Source organism: Saccopteryx bilineata, chromosome 4 (assembly GCF_036850765.1).
Source record: "Saccopteryx bilineata isolate mSacBil1 chromosome 4, mSacBil1_pri_phased_curated, whole genome shotgun sequence".
Classification (NCBI taxonomy): Eukaryota; Metazoa; Chordata; class Mammalia; order Chiroptera; family Emballonuridae; genus Saccopteryx; species Saccopteryx bilineata.
In genome coordinates, this window is record NC_089493.1 from 260,521,725 (window position 1) to 260,541,659 (window position 19,935).

General features: G+C 38.6%; 1 protein-coding gene across 1 annotated transcript in view; it reads right to left on the reverse strand.

Annotated features, from left to right (window-relative positions):
* FBN2 (fibrillin 2) overlaps positions 1 to 19,935 on the reverse strand; it is a 286,570-nt gene that overhangs the window by 98,159 nt on the left and 168,476 nt on the right. Inside the window, exons 14-19 of the mRNA XM_066276820.1 lie at positions 18,911 to 19,033; positions 17,037 to 17,159; positions 11,144 to 11,296; positions 8,881 to 8,934; positions 6,034 to 6,159; positions 3,226 to 3,351 (exon numbers count right to left, since the gene is read on the reverse strand). Coding sequence (XP_066132917.1) covers positions 3,226 to 3,351; positions 6,034 to 6,159; positions 8,881 to 8,934; positions 11,144 to 11,296; positions 17,037 to 17,159; positions 18,911 to 19,033 — 705 coding nt within the window. The remainder of the gene's footprint in view (positions 1 to 3,225; positions 3,352 to 6,033; positions 6,160 to 8,880; positions 8,935 to 11,143; positions 11,297 to 17,036; positions 17,160 to 18,910; positions 19,034 to 19,935) is intronic.

Consider the following 19,935-nt stretch of genomic DNA (forward strand, 5'->3'; position numbering starts at 1 on the left):
AATGACAGCTACACATATCAACTGTTTAATTTTTCCTTAAATACAGTGTTTTTATGTTATAAGTGTCATGGAACCAGGAATTGAAACAGTTCACTGTACATTCCTGGAAATAAACTTCAAAGCACATCTGGTTTACATTTAACTAGTTATGTCACTGGAAACACAATCTAAACCTCAGTGCTTGCTGTAAAAATTTTTAACTTTCACAGGCTCTCAGAGCTCAAACAAAAAAAGGAAAATAAATTTTTTGTAACTTCAGTCTGAAATATCAGAAGAACTTTATTATTACTGCTATTATATATTTAAAATAGCCTACTGTAAATGTGAATGACAAGCAAAATTAGTGACTACAGCAAACATATACAGAGAAAGTTAGAGCCTCTAATGAATCTGCTAGTAGTTCCCTGTCTAGTCTTTGGAAACTAGTTTAGGAAGAACAGAATGAAGAGGAGAACTGCTTCAGGCAGACAAGTTTACTGCGTGTATTTGATGGTGGAAATGAGGAGGAGACTCAAGGGAATAGAGAGATTCGTGGCCTTCAGGTCTATTTTTTTGGCAAAACAGTTAATAAAATGCAAATAATTTAACAGTGGGAAGAAAATGGTAGAAATAAAAGTTATTTGGTTAAGTTTCTCATGATAAATCATTTTTATTTCCACCAATGTCGTAAGGTTAGAGCCAAAATATTTCTCTACCATTTCTTTTTTTATTTACATAACCTGAACTTCTTTTTTATGAATGACAGATATAAAATATATTTTTATATTAAAGAAAGGCTCAGATTATTCAGGAGCAATTATCCTTTGGACAAAATAAGTAAAGAAAACTGTTTCTAACCCTCACCGTTGCCTGATTTTGTTTTAATCTGCTGTGAGATTTATGTAATCATTCAACATTATACTGTTGAACAGCATTTGTTCCTACTTTTCAATTGTTCATATAAGCACGAGAGTCCCTGCCTTTTCTTTATTTTTTGGTATGTTGGCTCTTAGTACCTTTCAACTTTATCTTGTTAAAATGAAGGGAATATGTTATAAATATCATTGACAATTCAGTATACAAACCAAATTTTTACCAAACTGAAACAAAGACACTTTATTTCTCCACTGTGTATATCTCTACAATAAGACTGAAGGATACTGCCACTGTGGACGGGGAGAGCAGTCCTCCTCCTCCTCAGCTTCCCCGTTCAATTAAAAAGAAGGTATCCTAAACTCTTCCTGCTTTCAGAATTTCTTAACAGTTAACAGAACACACATCCTCCAATAGACAATGGATAAAATGATAAAAGACAGTGGGAATGAAGTGTGGCAAGTTGGGAATAAAGAAAAAAACGACTAAGAAATCTTGAAATCCCTTCTGTCACCCACCAAAATACTTACTCATGGAGGAAATACAACTAGGATAATTTTTTTAGAGCGTGTGCCTCTCTCAGAGCAATGCTGAAGAATAAATCATAGGTGTTGGGGTGTGTGGGAGTGGCTGCTGGAAGATAAAGCCCCCGGTTGAATGCATTTGAGAAGGCGGAGCTAGTTTAAAATGAGAACTTTTGTATCTCACAGAAAGATATTTAAAACGCTCAAGTGTGCCACCTGCTCATCTGTGGAGAAGATGAACCTTCAAGTACTATCACTGGGGAGGGAATGAACGCTCTTCTCTGAGGCCTCTCTGCAAAACGGGGTGGGCAGCAGTTTATTATGCGAACAAGCGAAGATTACGAAAACTATTTATGCTGTTTTCATTCCCTTTTTTTTTCTTTCTTCGGCTAATGACTGTTTTTCAGTGGTCCCTCCAATTCAATTCAAACTCAGAACTGCACTTTGTAATTGCACTTCACTGACTTCAGCTGCATCACTGGTGTTCGGGCCTCTTGTTCCAGTCCTAACTTGTTTCTGTTCACAGGAATGCTTTGAAGTTACACAATAAGATGAAGAGAGAATGTTAACATCTTTTTTTGCATAATATTACCACTGCAGTTGTCTTGGCTGTGCAGTCACTAAAAAACAAATTATTTTAACAGATAAGGAAAAGGCTATTCAAAATAATTAAATATAAAACCTCTTTTTAAAAAGTTAGTATTCGGAAGTAGTTATTGCATTTGATAATGTCATGGGACACTTCTGTGGCCCACATAGTGAGACTTAAAGAGGAACAATGGCTGGTAGTCATACAACAGATTATTCTGAAACACACAACACTATGATCAATAAACAAAAACCTAATTGAACGCATTCATTACTTAGCTGGTATCTCACTAAAATGAGGCCTTCCCTTAGCATTTAACTCATTCACGTAACTTTCACTGCAGAAAAATGTCATGGAAAGCAAAAAGCTTTTAAACCAGGGGTCCCCAAACTTTTTACACAGGGGGCCACTTCACCGTCCCTCATACCGTTGGAGGGCCGGACTACAAAAAAAAACTATGAACAAATCCCTATGCACACTGCACATATCTTATTTTAAAGTAAAAAAACAAAACAGGAAGAAATACAATATTTAAAATATCAAACAAGTAAATTTAAATCAACAAACTGACCAATATTTCAATGGGAACTATGCTCCTCCACTGACCACCTATGAAAGAGGTGCCCCTTCCAGAAGTGCGGCGGGGGCCAGATAAATGGCCTCAGGGGGCCGCATGTGGCCCGCGGGCCGTAGTTTGGGGACCCCTGTTTTAAACATTGGTTTATGATCCACCAGCCCAAACAATACCTTTTAAATTATCAAACAAAAAGGACAATCTTTTTAGACTATAAATTTAATTAAGATGACCATTTTTAGTCAGGCCTCAAATTTCTATTTGAGGTATTAGATCAATCATTTCATAAATAAAATGCATCAAAGCTGAATCTGCCGTTACAATTCAGGTTTCCCTCGTCTAATGTGTCATAGCGGTTGTTAAAAAGGGAAAACAAAGTGAACAAACAAAAATCTGACATTTCAGCAAATAAAACGAACTGGCTCCTTTCACTTTTTTTTTTCCAGTTTTGTTTTTAGACTTCAAATGTTTGTTGCTTTTTAGTCTGAACAGAACAAAACGGACGGTATTCATGAACTGTGTGAAGTGCATTTCTAACACTGGAAGGTTAGCTGAACGAGACTCTAACAAATTTCAAAAGTATTCAAACGATACTTTTTAATATACTGCTTTGTCAATGAAGCTAATGGTTATGCCTATCTAGGTGTTTATTTATTCGTATCTGAGGCAAGGAAGCACAGCCCTACCTTCACACGTCTCCGTCTCCGTCCTGAACACATAGCCAGGCGGGCACGTGCAGCTGTAACTTCCAGGCGTGTTTCGGCACAGGCCGTTGTCACAGAGCAGTCTGTTCACCAAGCACTCATCAATGTCTGGAAGCAACGGTCAGGAGACAGGAGATACACACATTGAAACATACAGCACAGTGCCCAACGATGTTTATTTATTTTTTCACCTCTCTCCTTGACACCGTCTCTGTCGCCACAGCACAATCTTTGATCCCAAACAAAATATATTCCGTTTTATTCAAATGGCAAATTCTTATGCTGGTGATCAGTTTAGAACAGCCTAGAGCCCTGGCCGGTTGGCTCAGTGGTAGAGCGTTGGCCTGGCATGCAGGAGTCCCGGGTTCGATTCCCGGCCAGGGCACACAGGAGAAGAGCTCATCTGCTTCTCCACTCCTCCCTGTCTCCTTCCTCTCTGTTTCTCTCCTCCCCTCCCGCAGCCAAGGCTCCATTGGAGCAAAGTTGGCCCGGGCGCTGAGGATGGCTCCATGGCCTCTGCCTCAGGTGCTAGAATGGCCCTGGTTGCAACAGAGCAATGCCCCAGATGGGCAGAGCATCACCCCCTGGTGGGCATGCCAGGTGGATCCCGATTGGGCACATGTGGGAGTCTGTCTGACTGCCTCCCTGTTTCCAACTTCAGAAAAATACAAAAAAACAAAAACAAAAAAGAACAGCCTAGAAAATATGTAAAGCTCAAATTTTATCTTCATATCCACACCCTCATTTTTGAAAGTATAGTTAATGACAGAAAGAAATAAAAATTACCGTTTGGGGAGAAGAGTTCCTTTTAGGGAAAGTCATGTTTTTAGTCTTGCAAGTAACAACTGTCCCTGATCAAACAATATACTAAGAGTGTAAAGATTTGGAAAACAGAGATTGAAAAAAACATTTCCCATAATTCTATCACAACTGGTAAGATTGTGTTTTATCTGATCTTTTTTTCCTTTGGATATTGTTTTTGTTCCAATTTTGAATCTTGATTTGTAAAAATTAGTTTTATCTTTTAAGCATTACCATAATTTCCCTCATATTATCATGTGGCTGCAACATGACTTATTTACCCATTACACCAGGGTATGGGTTGAACTATGTCCCTCAAAAAAAATATGCTGGCCTGGCCTGTGGAGGTGCAGTAGATAAAACATCGACCTGGTCCGCTGAAGTCACTGGTTTGCAACCCTGGGTTTGCCCGGTCAAGGCACATATGGGAGCTGGTGATTCCCGCTCTCCTCCTTCTCTCCCTCTCCTTTCTTTCTCTTTCTCTCTCTCCTCTCTAAGATGAGTAAATAAAATCTTAAAAAAAAAAAAAGATATACTGAAGTCCTAACCTCCGTACCACAGAATGTGACCTTATTTGTTATTAGGATTGTTATAGAGGTAATCTGTTTAAAATGAGTCATTACTGTAAGCTGTAACCCAGCATGACAGGTGTTCACATAAAAAGAGGGAAGAGAGACAGACATATGTAGAGGGAATATGATGTGAAGACACACAAGAAAAAAATCAACATGTGACTAGAGTGACACATCCACAGGATAAGAAACGCCAAGGGTTTCTGGCAAACACCAGAAGCTAGAAGAGGAAGGGAAGGTTCTTCCCTGGCGCCATTAGAGAGAGCACGGCTCTGCAGACATCTTTGTGTCTGACTTCCCAAACTACAAGACAATAATACATTGCTGTTGTTTTAAGCAGCCCAGTTTTTGGTACTTTGTTACAGCAGCCCTAACAAATGAAAACTGAAATTTGACTTCATTTTTATTTTTAAAATGTAGTTTTAATTTTCTATAAAAATTAGGCATCTACCTAACTTAAAGAGTTAAGTAGTTCCTTGAATCATGTTCAGTGTGTTAATGCCCACCGAATAATCTGTTTTCAGTAGAGTACCCTTGTGTTCAACTGCACTTGGAAAGTATGCTGGAAGCAACTTTGCTTTTGGTGCATAAAAGCTAGCTGGTTTGTATATTTGTAAATGTTCTATAGTCTTTGGCTGCTGCCTTTCTCTGTAGGTGTCAAAATCTATTCTAAGTACATGGTACTTAATATAGTTTTATATATCCATCTGTATGTATTTCTTCAATTAAAGATCATACGAACATATTCAACAATAAAAGCCAGTACCATAAATGCAAAAAAAAATGTGATTCTTTCTAATAATCATCAAGACGTAAATGTAAGAGTCATCAGTGATTAGATATAAAAATTGTTATGTACAATGATAGATCAAATAACATTCATTTTATAAAAGTGAACTGAAGTTCTCTATGGGAAAATTTAGGTTCTTCACAATATCTGGAATAGATGAACTACATATTTGAGTGTTTTTAAACATTCTCTTATAAATTAGTAAAAGAAACACCCATCCCAGTTATCATGTTTAGATAGGTTGTATCTATATAGTTCTGTCAATCTGTAAGGCTTCGCTTTCTTAATGTACTATTATCTATATTGCCCTGTTAATTTTTGAAGTTTATTTCTTAGTAAAACAATTATAGCATTAAGATATATGTAGAAAAGCAACAGGTCAATAATTTAGTATGTGCTCATTCATTTAGGAAAAGAAACTTTTAAATACTAAGTTCTGTCACTAAGAAGTTTGTTATAGTGTAACAGAATTTGATTCCAAAATTTGTATATCTTTGTGTACTAAGAAGGAAACAAGAGAAACTGTAAGATCTCAACTTTTAGAATTTTTTTTTGTATCTTGATTTCTCCTACAATCCATGGGGTTAAGTATGAAAAGCTCCTATATAAATATAGCAAATAACTTACCAATACAGTTTCTTCCAGAGGCATCTGGTTCATAGCCACTGTTGCAATTACAGCGGTAACTGCCGCGTAAGTTTTCACAAATTCCATTGGCACATATATCGGGGTCCAAAGCACACTCATTGATATCTGCATCAAACGTTGAAAGTTTAATGGCATTTTATTGTTTGTTGATACATGCAGGTCTAATAAAGATCACTCAACATATGCTGTGTTTAACCCGGCATACCCACAATTTGCTCACCTTTCAGAAAGGGAAAGGAAATGAAAATAAGCAGTGAGAATAAAACTAAGATACAGGAGGACACTTCCCTGGTAAGTCATAAGAAAAATGAAGGGAATTGGCAGAAATTCAAAGATTTAAGCCATGTAATGTCTCCGTATTTGTGATAAAATTAATAAAGAAATTTATAAGCTGTTGGCTCAAAATCCAAAGGAAAATTCATCTTGATAGATATTATAACCATCTAATTAAAGAAATTTTAATTTTTAATTAAAATTTACTAGGGTCAAAGATTTACTAGGGTATCCTATGTAATTTTATGGTTCTTGAAGGCATGGACTATTTCTATTTTACTATATTTTGAATATGATATTTAATAAATGTTTCTCTGTTTATATGTTGAAATTAATAAAGAGGACAGTTCAAATGGAAATGCTTGAGCACACAATGTTTTACAACAAGCCTTGAACATGTCTACTCTCTGTCACCCATGTACAACGGGACTTGAGGACATGTGCTTGTATGAGCCACCAAGCAGTTTCAATAGGTGGCTGGCGCTGCTGGGGAGGCCATATTGAGTAGGAATAAAATACAGAATAGGCATAAAATCAAATTTGGTCACTATGCCCATAGTTTGATTCTATTGTTTTCTAGGATTTGTAAGACCATAAATACTCCGGAAATGTCAGCCTTTTCATTTTATTTTTGGGAGGAACACAAAATGTGTTCTTCCTTACTCTGGTTTCTGACATTTGTTGCAAAGGCACAATATCATACTGTTAACTAATAGATAATTTGTCTGAAGTCTTCTCAGACACGAAAGTAGAAGAATATACATGTAAAATGAGGATTAACAGCAGCTTACAGTTTTATTTTAAAAAATGAAATTATATGTATATTAACATATAAAATAACTCTAAAATAAACACATCTATTTAACATTTAAGTTTCTATTTTGGAATTTTGTTAATCATATTGCTAAATTTAAAATAAGCAAGTTTTTTTTGTTTGTTTTTTTTTAAATAAATTTTTATTAATGGTAATGGAATGACATTAATAAATCAGGGTACATATATTCAAAGAAAACATGTCTAGGTTATTTTGTCATCAAATTATGTTGCAAACCCCTCGCCCAAAGTCAGATTGTCCTCCGTCACCCTCTATCTAGTTCTCTGTGCCCCTCCCCCTCCCCCTAACTCTCTCCCTCCCTCCCTCCCATGTCCTCCCTCCCCCCCCACCCTTGGTAACCACCACTCTCTTGTCCATGTCTCTTAGTCTCATTTTTATGTTCCACCAATGTATGGAATCATGTAGTTCTTGTTTTTTTCTGATTTGCTTATAAAATAAGCAAGTTTTAATAAATTTCATTTCTTGGCCTTGGCCGGTTGGCTCAGTGTTAGCATGTCGATCCGGCCTATGTCCTGGGTTAGATTCCCAGTCAGGGCACACAGGAGAAGCGCCCATCTGCTTCTCTACCCCTCCTCCTTCACTTCTCTCTCTCTCTCTCTTTCTTTCTCTTTCTCCCCCTGCTGCAGCCATGGCTCAACTGGAGCTAAGGTGGCCCTAGGTGCTGAGGATGGCTCTACAGCCCCTGCCTCAGGAGATAACAAGAGCTTGGAATGGAGCTATGCCCCAGATGAGCAGAGCATCACCCCCTAGTGGGCTTGCCAGGTGGATCCCGGTTTGGGCGCATGCAGGAGTCTATCTCTGCCTCCCCTCCTCTCACTAAATAAAAAAATTAAAAAAAGTTTTCATTTCTTTAGTTGGATAAAAGCATTTTAATATTCTTAAGCATAAACAGTCCTAACAATTTCTATTTAGAGCAGTATATCCCAAACTTGATTCACATCAAATATGTCTTCAAGATTTATTTTAACCATGTCAGCATTATTTGGTCAATTAAAAAAAATTTGCTCCCTCTTTATTTTTTTTTAACTTAAATACAAACTCTAGCCTCTATTAAGCAATGGTATCCATGAAATCATGGGGATAGTTTGTTACTGACCTTTTTAACAATGCATATTTAACAGGTATGTATTTATCCACTATGAAAAAGGTGTATCTAGGTGCTGGCAGGTTGGCTCAGTGGTAGTGTCGGCCCGGCATGTGGATGTCCCGGGTTAGTTCCCAGTCAGGGCACACAGGAGAAGTGACCATCTGCTTTCTCCACCCTTCAACACACACCCCCCCCATAACCCCTCCCACAGCCATGGCTCCAATGGTTCGAGCAAAGTTGGCCCCAGGTATTGAGGATGGCTCCATGGCCTTGAGTCAGGCACTAAAATAGCTCGGTTGCTGAGCAACAGAGCAGTGGCCAAGACAGGCAGAGCATCACCTGGTGGGGGCTTGCCAGGTGGATCCTGGTCGTGGCACATGTGAAAGGTCTGTGTCTATGCCTCCCTGCCTCTCACTTAATAAGAAAAAAAAAGAAAGAAAAGAAAAAGGTGCATCTATATACCACTTCACAATCATCTAGCTTATAATCATTGTTTTAAGAGATAATTTATCTTACCATTTTACATTAATATAGTCTTTATAATATTAAATATAATCATGTATAATATAAGAGAATCATAAAGCTATATAATTATCTAATTATTATAAGATGGAGAACAGAATAAAGTTACCTCTTCCATCCACTGTGATACCTACTCCACTACTACACAGACCATGGAATTCAGCTATATGACAAAAACAAATAGAGAAATTAAAAACTCTGAATTATATCTGTTTTATACAAGTCATTTACATAATTCCAAAAATATCATTAGAAAAAATTACATGTATGCATTTTTAAAATTTAAAACAAATGACTATCTTCTGGTACACAATTAATACAAGAATTCCAAAAATAGTCCTCCTTTCTTCAATGCGCCGGCTACCCTGCTCTCCACAGTATAAAAGAGGAGCCATTTTTGTACGACCTCCTGAACACTGGGAAAAATCAATCATCTCTACTTTACCACTCTAATAAACAAAAATGACATCTTATTTTCATTTTCTTTTACTTTTAGAAAGATTGGGCCTTTTATTATCTGGTAATCTACCATTTGCATTTCTACTCTGTCAAGTCTTTTTGTGCACATTGCACTACTTCTGTGAGGATTTCAACTTCCCCTTATTGAGGAAAGTAAATTCCTTATCAATTAAGAAAAATATTTTTCCAATTTACATGTGTTTTAGTCATTAATGTCTACTTTAAAAGCCCTTTATCATTACAAAACCACCGAAATTTCAAATATCCTATAAGGAATTTTTAAATCAAGTTTAATGTTGAAAGCGAACTTCATATTTTTTGCTGTCTTTATCATACCATACCCTACATTCCCATTTAGTTCTAGAGGAGCTCTCATTGTTTGGCTAAGGTTTGAACCACCCAGTTATGATTTTTAATGGACTGCCAAGCCATTTCCTTTGCTGGAATGTGTTTCTTCCATCTTCCACATAAGAAGTTCTCATTTTTTCCAAGATTATTATATTTCTACTCCCATTTGCTTCTAAGATTAATTTTAGTTCACTGACCTTTTTTAATCTAGTCTTATCAATTTTTGTACCTTTTCATAATGTGCATAATTTAACTTAATATATTTTAGGGCAAGATTTCCTTGATTGACTCTTCTTTTTAAAAAAATGCCATACTCAGTAATTCTTCTAGGAGAACTCTCCTTGTTTTGCTAAGGTTCAAACAATGTATTTAGGAATTTTTACAAAATGACAGGCCATTTCCTTTGGTGGAATGTTTTTCTTCTATCTTCCATATGGGAAGTTCTTATTTTTTTTCAAGACCAAACAAAACATGCCCTCCTGGTGAAGGTCTTCCCAGCTTCTCCAGGCAACGGTTCCTATCATGATGCTCGCCCAATTCTTTATGCCCCTTTCAAAGGGCTAATCATACTCAACTATAATTTATATGTTCACCTACCTAGATTCTCAACTATCTCTCACTTTAAAGAAAAAGAGATCATGTTTATTTTTTAATCCATATTGTACTTTCATAAACTCAATACAGGCTTATCTATTCCTACAGACTAGTAACAGTAGGAATAAAGAAGATGAGCCTTATCCACCTGACTCTAGAGTTACTGATAGGCTGTGGCCTAAGACCATTCTGTGTTAAGATAAAAATAAATCAGTAAAATCAGGTTCTGGTAAAGTTATTAAAATCTTCAAAGTAGCCCTGGCCGGTTGGCTCAGCGGTAGAGCGTCGGCCTAGCGTGCGGAGGACCCGGGTTCGATTCCCGGCCAGGGCACACAGGAGAAGCGCCCATTTGCTTCTCCACCCCTCCGCCGCGCTTTCCTCTCTGTCTCTCTCTTCCCCTCCCGCAGCCAAGGCTCCATTGGAGCAAAGATGGCCCGGGCGCTGGGGATGGCTCTGTGGCCTCTGCCCCAGGCGCTAGAGTGGCTCTGGTCGCAACATGGCGACGCCCAGGATGGGCAGAGCATCGCCCCTGGTGGGCGTGCCGGGTGGATCCCGGTCGGGCGCATGCGGGAGTCTGTCTGACTGTCTCTCCCTGTTTCCAGCTTCAGAAAAATGAAAAAAAAAAAAAAAAAAAAAAAAATCTTCAAAGTAATAAGTAAATTTGATGCTCTTTGTCTTCACAATGACATCATAGATCAAGGACATCAAGCCTGTTAAAATCTGTTTTAACAATAACAATTGGATCAGCAAATAAACTGTTCTATTCATCACGACTTCACTTTGTCTAGAGATCTTAGGTAAATAAAAGCCAAATCTCATTATTTGTCTCACATACCAACACAGGTTTGGACTTCTTTTCTTCGATTAAAAACAATGGCAGAGCACTTCAGATCTGATGTACTCTTTGGCCAAATATCTAATGTTACATTTCCAGATTCTTTACCAGGTGTGAAACTGGCCAGTGGGACTACCTGAGTTTTTAGCAGGGCATGGCTGGCAGGGCTCTCCGAAACCGTAGTCTGGATTGGCACAGCAGCACTCGGACTTGGTCACCGCACCCGGAAAAGGACGGACACACACTCCCTTCTTGATTCCGCCATAGCATGTACTGCGCATGTGAGTATCTAAAGGTCACAGAAGAACAATGACTTGAGCTAGTGATAAAGACAAATAGATTTTTAAAAAAAGGCTTCTTTTAGCCTAAGAGTGGAAGCTTTCAGAGGGCATTTGTCTCTTCTTTTTCTTTGTATCACAAGCACTGAATAGTTTTAGGAAATCAACAAATGTTTGTTGAGTGAGGAAAAGAATGAATCCATATCAACTACTCATTTTTCCCCCAAGTTGTTTTACGTGTCACAACAGTGGTTTTCAACTCCCAGTCGGCGGACTGCTACTGGTCTGCTAGAAAAATCGTGTCTATTGGACCAGCACCGGTCTGCCTATGAGGGGTTGAAAACCACTGTGCTACACAAGCAGTCATTATCCCCCTTACACACACAGGCCTTTCATTGAACCAGGTATACTCCCACAGTTATATACAACACTCTGAGCTCTAATCACCGGCTATACTCTACTCAAAATGATACATTATTACTTCTATTTTAGAAGTTCTCATGAACAATGAAGTACAGTCAAGTTAAACCACTTTGAGACAACACTGCTTGATCATGAAATTTCTTACTTCCTTTTCAACCCCCATTTGCTATGTTTTAGCCTCCGACTCTCAACAAATCTAGTTTTTAAAGATAATAACTACCACAACATGTCCCTGGCATTGTGCTAATTGCTTTACAGACAACATCTCATGGAACATTCAAGTCACCAACTCCATAGGACAGTGATCATTATCTGCACATTACGGATGAGGAAGGAGCGGGTCAGACGGAGGGTTTACATAAGTAGCTCCAAGTCCCAGGCGACCAACAGCCTGAGCCGGCATTCAGGTGGAGACTTGTGTGACCTCTAAAGTTCTTTCTCTTTCCACTGTGTCATGCTATGTCTCAGAGAAGAATATCCTGCTTAGTTTTCTCACTCTAAATTCCCATAAACTATGCTACAACTTTATGAGATAATAAATGACGCACTATAAAAACTCAGATCATCATAAAGGGCAGAGAAGTAGTACAGCTTATAAGCAGCATATACTGACATGGTAATTCCATCAAAGAGATAATCCTTATTATAAATATCTGTAATTACTCACGAGTTGTTGGAAATCATTTTATCTGCTTGTTATGCAAAGTGAGTCACCCACTGATTTCTTATGATCTGGTTGTGTTTCTCATTAAAACAATGAGATTTATGGCTGCACTAAACAATGAGATGTGTATAGGCTCGAATGGAAGAGGGTCATGAGGTTTACCACGCCAACCCTGTGGAGAGCACGTGTTGCCCCTTTCTGCTTGGGCTATGACCGAATATGACAGTTTGCTCTGAGTTACACGCAAGTGGAGGACGTGATGCAAAGACAAGTTTGGACAAACACAACATAGTTCATGATTCCCGATATAATTTTTGTGAGTTCTTCAGATGTCACTAATTATGTCTGAAGGCATCATGAAATAGTCAAAGTCAAAGTTACTTCTGTTTTCATGTTAAGAACACAAGCCACACACAATTTTTAGAAGCTAGTCGATAAAACGCTTGTGGTACTCTCGTGAAGAGTGAGACAGGTTACACAGTGGTTAGTGTTACAGGCTAACAACATCAGAAGGTTCATAAAAAGAAGATAGTGTAACTTATGTGAGGGTTTTAGAGCCCTGAGTTGTCCCAGGCTCTGATCCCTGTGATCCTTGAATTACTTAACCTTTTTTTTCTCATTCATTAAATATAGACTGATAGAGTTTATATTATAAATGGGAATGTGTTTGTTAAGCATGAAGCACAAAGACTAGGACACACAGGAAATAATAAAAAACTGGTGGCCGCCTTATTTCTCTCTTCTTTCTTTAACGAGGAAAGTCGATCTTTTCCTGATCATATTGCACTCTGTGCCCACAAGTGGGCAAGATGAGAGGCACCAGCATGCCTGCCCTCTCAGCATGTGCCCACATGACTGCGCTGGCAGGGGATGGGACCTAAAGGCTAAGCTCTATGTTTTCTATGTTATCAGATTTCTCTGTGCTATTTCTTTGTTGAAAAATAGAATTTTTAAAGGATTTTTTCAGCTAATTATCAGTCTATACACATTAGTAAAATACTATGTATGGACACAAAATGCTAATTTTATTTTACTCTCTTTTTTTTTTTTTTTTTTTTTGTATTTTTCTGAAGCTGGGAATGGGGAGAGGCAGACAGACTCCCGCATGCGCCCCACCGGGATCCACCCGGCACGCCCACCAGGGGCAACGCCCGGGCCATCTTTGCTCCAATGGAGCCTCGGCTGCGGGAGGGGAAGAGAGAGACAGAGAGGAAGGAAGGGAGGGGGCAGAGAAGCAAATGGGCGCCTCTCCTATGTGCCCCGGCCAGGAATCGAACCCGGGTCCCCCGCACGCCAGGCCGACGCTCTACCGCTGAGCCAACCGGCCAGGGCCACTCTTCTTTCTTTAGCATCAACTTTACTGCATAAAGCAGCAACTCTAAGGCTATGCCTTAGATGTTATATCATTATTCTAATATAATAAAACAATAATTGTACTAGCTAACATATTGGGCATTTGCTATGTGCCTGACATTACTCAAAGCTTTACACAGATAAATCTTATATTAACTTATTTAATCCTCCAAGCAGCTAATGAGTAAAAAGGGCACAGAGAGGTACTGCATCTCGTCCAAGGCCACACAGCTAATAAGTAGCACAAGTAGAGTAAAAAAAAAAAAATTAAACTTTAGCTGACAGAAATGTCAGTATTCATAAAGATGTTGACATATGCTTAAGCTAATGTAATAACATGCAAAAAAATTTTTTTAGCTGAAATTTCATGGTCCTGGGTGAATTTGGAGACTATCCTGAAGAAAGAAGATACAGAAAATTAGTTACCTGGTCCTTAAACCTTCCCAACATTGGGGCTATAAATAGTTTAAGAGAGCAGCAATTGCCCTGGCCGGTTGGCTCAGTGGTAGAGCGTCGGCCTGGCGTGCAGATGTCCCAGGTTCGATTCCCGGCCAGGGCACACAGGAGAAGTGCCCATCTGCTTCTCCACCCCTCCCCCTCTCCTTCCTCTCTGTCTCTCTCTTCCCCTCCCGCAGCCGAGGCTGAGGCTCCTTTGGAGCAAAGATGGCCCCAGCGCTGGGGATGGCTCCTTGGCCTCTGCCCCAGGCGACAGAGTGACGCCCCGGAGGGGCAGAGCATCGCCCCTGGTGGGCGTGCCGGGTGGATCCCGGTGGGGCGCATGCGGGAGTCTGTCTGACTGTCTCTCCCCATTTCCAGCTTCAGAAAAATACAAAAAAAAAAAAAAAAAAAGAAAGAAAGAGAGCAGCAATTAAGAGAGGGTTTTCTGAAAAGGATTTTTTTTGGGGGGGAGGGAGCTAGGTTGTGAGTTGGAAGTGTTTACCTCCTCATCTCTGAAGCCTTTGAAGAGCTTTGTGCCCATCTCCACCTGGGATGCCTAACAGGCAAAGGCGAGTGAGTGGCTGTTATTCCTTCTGTAGGAGCAGTTGGGAGGTGAGATCAGCCTCTATTCACATGGTGAAGAGGACCAAGGATGGGCATGTCCTATGCATTAGACACAGACCGTAGGGAGAGGGTTCTAAAGTGAGCGCGTGGAAGGGTGAGGAGAACCATCAGGAAAGTCTGTCTAAGGTGGACTGCTGAAGGAGCAAAGGTGGGGGCAATGAGTGTCCACGAGGAAGGAAAATGCAGTGTCTGCACCTCAGGAAGGGCAGTGGAATGTCCCTGAAGGACCCACGAAGTTGCCCGCAAAGAGCTGGCTTTTAACATCTGCAAAGCCCAGAGACCGTGAGGCTGTCCCAGTATGGAATCCGTGTGCCTGCGTTCGCCCCTCCCCTCACGCACTCTGACCCTGGGGGAGTCAGAACACTGCTCGCTCCGGAAGGTTACAGTCTGCCTGTGAGTCAGGTCTCTTCAACACACTAGTTATGATGCTAGTTTAATGTTCTGAAAATAAAAATCCACACTGCAGTATCTAGGGAAACAAAAACAATCAAATAAAAAAGAAATCTAAAATTAAAGTGAGAACTCTAATAGTAAGTCACCACTGTGATTCGTTTCCAACTCCAACAATCAGTGAACCTCAGAAATATCACCCAAGGGAGGAGACATGAAGAAGACACGTCTAGCATGTTAACAGTAATATATCATTTTACACTCAGAACAAATGGTACTTTTATTAAAGAGTTCAAGTGACAACAATTGTGAGAAACTGGAGAGGACTTTTCAACCCTTTCTGATGCCTTTTCTGTATGTGAACAAGAGGATTCTTTTGTGTTTGAACTCTGAATTCCTAACAACTCCCCAATACATTGGTTGCTTAAAATAAAATAATTTCCCTTTCCAAAACTGGCTTTGTACTTATTGTAGATTTCAAAAGAGTCATTTAGGTAAAGGACAAATTAACTAAGGGATATCAAAGCAACTGAAAATATTTCAGCTCTCAAGGCAGGAAGGAGCTGCATTCTTCCAGCTGCAGTATTTGAAATATCCCTGAACAGAGTGCTGACAATTTTGTAAGCTGAAATAAATCCTAGATTGGATAGAAGGGATGAATTTAAGTGGACAGATTATTTCCATCTGTTGTTGCTTCTCCCCCTTGGGATGCAAATGTTTTGATTTCCACAGGTAAGAGTACAGTGTCATCAACTCTATCTAAGAAAGAATTTCATTTCTCTTTTCTCTCATAATTCCTTTTAAACCAACGAGTATGTCTGCCTTTTAGTGTATAACCTGAAAAACAGAGGGTGCATAATAGCTAATGCACCGTAGAGGTCTTATGAAAGCTCTTCAGAGGAAAAAAAAATAGCATTAAATGTATTTTTACAACTGACTCACTCAGCTATCGCTGTCGTTAGTTAGTTTAAAACGCTAACAGCATTTTTGTTTTGTCTGCTTTTTTAAAGTTGATGAACTGGTAACTCTGATCGATTTTCATGGAATCCATTTGACAAAAGTGTCCAAAAGAAATTGCAAATGGCTGAGGATAAAATAAAATTCTTTCTCATACTTATCCTTTGTTCGTATAGTTACTTGCACAGTAATGAATATTAACTACATAAAAACATTTCTAGCTTTGATATAAGTCCAAGTTCTATGGTATTGATTATTTACATTTTAAATTCTGTGTGGATAAAAACAAGAGTTTACTGAAATATAACTATAATCCCCATTTCCTGCCATGTTATTAATTACAGAATCCAAATTCATTGCATTTAAAAACTCAGTTTTCTAACATCATCAGTGTTAAGGGCATTTTTTCTTCTCTGGCATGGTCTCTTCAGAGCCTTCTGAAGGGAACTAGTGGGGGTCTCTATTTAAAAAAAAAAACTGCTTTATTGAGCTACAATTCCTTTACCATAGACTTCATCTATTTAAAAGCGTACAATTTAGTAGTTTTTAGCATATTCACAGACATGTATCATCATCACTACAGCTGATTTTAGAACATTTTATTACCTCAGAAATACCCGTTAGCTATCACCCCCCTCTCCTGCTCTCCGCAACCACTCATCTGCTCTGTCTTTGTAGACCTGCCTATTATGGACATTTCTTATGAATGGGATCGTAGATGACATGGTCTTTTATAACGGGCTTCTTTCACTTAGCGCGTTTTCCAGGCTCATCCTTGCCTTCTCATGTATCAGTACTTCATTTCTTTTCATGGCTGAGCATTATTCCATTGGACGAATGAATTACCGTCCTTTTTCAAAGATCATTTGGACACTGGGGCCATTATAGAATGTTTCACTTACCGACACACACACGTCCATCCACACCTACAGCCAGGCCTGGGGGACAGTCACAGCGGAAGGACCCTTCGTTGTTGATACAGTGCCCATTCATGCAGATTCCTGGGGTCTGGCACTCGTCAACATCTGCCCCGGAGAAACACAAGCTGCCATGACTGGGTGAATTTAACTTTATTTTTACCTGTTGCCATTGCTCTGTCCTTTCAACCTTTTTAAAAATAATTTTTATAATTTGTGGAAAAACATAGATATGGTAACAAATCTTTTTCTTAAATTAAATTTATCAAGGAAATCTTAATGCAACTCTGAAACATTTTCAGAAAAACTGACTAAAAGTTTACCTACTAGGAAAAAAAAAACCTTACAAACTCAATTTTCATTATTTATTTGGCATCCCTGTTTACTATAAGTAATAGTTAATCCAAATTAGCTAAGTGAAACAAATTTTTAAAAGTAAGGTATACTTTTATAATCGCCTTTTATTTACACACATACAATCCTAACTACAATGGATGTTTTGATATTAACTTGATCCATTCAAAATAACAAAATAATATAGCGTATTTCTTCTAATATTCAATTTGCTTCAACTTATCAAAGGTAGCTCAACATTAAATGGCTTCCCCCCCCATCGCTCCTCGGCCTTTTGGCTAAGATCAAGTGTAGTCAGTGGCTTCCCCAAATGATGAAACAGCCTTCAAAACATGGGGCTGCTCAATCATGAACATTTCAAGTCTTATGATTACAACATTTGTCACAAGAAAATTAATACAACATAGTCTCAAGAAAGCAGAAATTGGTGAGATCTAAGTCATTTTCTATGTGTATTTAATTTTCTTAAGAAATTCTGAAGTAAGTTACATGCTGCAGTGTAATGCTACACACTGAAAGGAACCTGACGCTAATCTCTTATCCGGTGCGACATCCAAGTCAGCTAACCTCGCCATGACTTCCCAGTCATGAGTTCAATTAGCAAAGCTATAACAGTTCTGCTTAATCCTGTACTCCTCTTTCGTGAATAGTCAAGAAGCAATTTTTGATTCAGAAACATGAGAATCAGTCTTGATTTTCTCTATCTAATGTCCCTGGAATTTCAATGAAATTATAGGGATTAGTTACGAGTCTTATTTAGTATTCAGATAAATTTGTGCAATTGAAGACAGGAAGCATCCACAGAGTTAATTTTGTCTGAAAGAAAATTGAAGGAAAAAAAAACAAAACTTGTTTCTAACTAGAAACTGCAAATTTGTTTTTCACTAAATTCCAATTGTGAGTAAATATACACATAAGATAGTCTTATTTATTTCTATGAGGCATATCTTTTGCTTACTAATGTTATTATTAGAGCTTGGCCTTCATATGGCTTTATGAAAAAACAACAGGTAGGACTATTTAAATCATTTCTTCACTGAATCAATGTAAGACTTTTTTTTAGATAATGACATAATCACAAATGATCTGTAGATTAGCTTTATGAAAAAGATGTAATAAAAAAACCAATAATAAACAATAGCCTAAAATATAGCTCTGAGAACACATACAAATAAAAATCTTTCAAGATTTTTTTCTTCCCCCTCTTTATTCAGGCAACAAATAGAAATTATTTCTACATCATCTCTTTCAAACTTGCTAGAACCAATCTGTCATTCCCTTAATTTTTCCTGTATTATTATCATTTTTGTAAAGACATTACTGTTCCCTAGACTACAATGTGTGTTTTTCTAGGAAGCTTTAGACACCTGCCTTACTGAATTAGTAAGAGATGTGAATAATATGAAATCCACATGAAGAAACTGAAGTAACTCTTGCATGATTCATTCAAATAAAAAAAGATGGTTTCAATCATGGTTACTTTCCTATCTCAAAGCCACACATACCAGTACAGTAACGCCCATTTGGAGCCAAGACAAATCCTGGTTTGCAGATGCACTTGAAGCTGCCATCTTCATTAATGCACATCCCATTCAAACACATGTTGGTAGTTGTACATTCATCATGATCTGCAGAGAGAGAGGCACTCACATCATTGGTCTTGAGAGAACCAGTTTCCTTTCCTTCCACAAACAATCGTCAGTCAAATTCCACTACGTAAATGAACCATGTGCTCATGGATTTTTTTTTCTCCTACTATGAACAGCAATTGAGTGAGAGCAAATAGTGTGTAGAATGTGAAGGGCGTTTGGTATAAGGGATGTAAAGGAAAATAATTAAATAAAATTTGTGCTTAGTGGCTATTAAAACTACATGAGTAGCATTGTATTTTGATTACCAAAAATGTTAATATGAGCTCAGGGTTGTTTTTGTTTTTTTTCTTTTGTTAAGGGAGAATAAAGTCACAACAAACCTTACTGTAAGTGAAATGATCTGGACTTTCCTTAGTAGGTGAAATACGTGTTGTTGTGTGAATAGAATATTTCTGTGGAGTGTCACTACCTGCTGTACTGCTAGACATCATCAGAAACACAAATTTAGAGATCTGATTTTCACATATGCCAAACATTTTTATATATCCCAGACTGAGGATGGGGGAGACCTGTTCTATTTTGTCAGTATGTAACCCCAACATGTGAAACGCAGTAGGTAGTAACAGTTATTACAAAGAATAACTGCTACTTACAATTAAACATGAACCACATAGGAAATTTTCAGAAGCTGTGAATAAAGCATTACTTGTTATAATATTTTCAAAAAAAAGAAGTCGGCCCTGGCCAGTTTGCTCAGCGGTAGAGCGTCGGCCTGGCGTGCGGGGGACCTGGGTTCGATTCCCGGCCAGGGCACATAGGAGAAGCGCCCATTTGCTTCTCCACCCCCCACCCCCTCCTTCTTCTCTGTCTCTCTCTTCCCCTCCCGCAGCCAAGGCTCCATTGGAGCAAAGATGGCCCGAGCGCTGGGGATGGCTCCT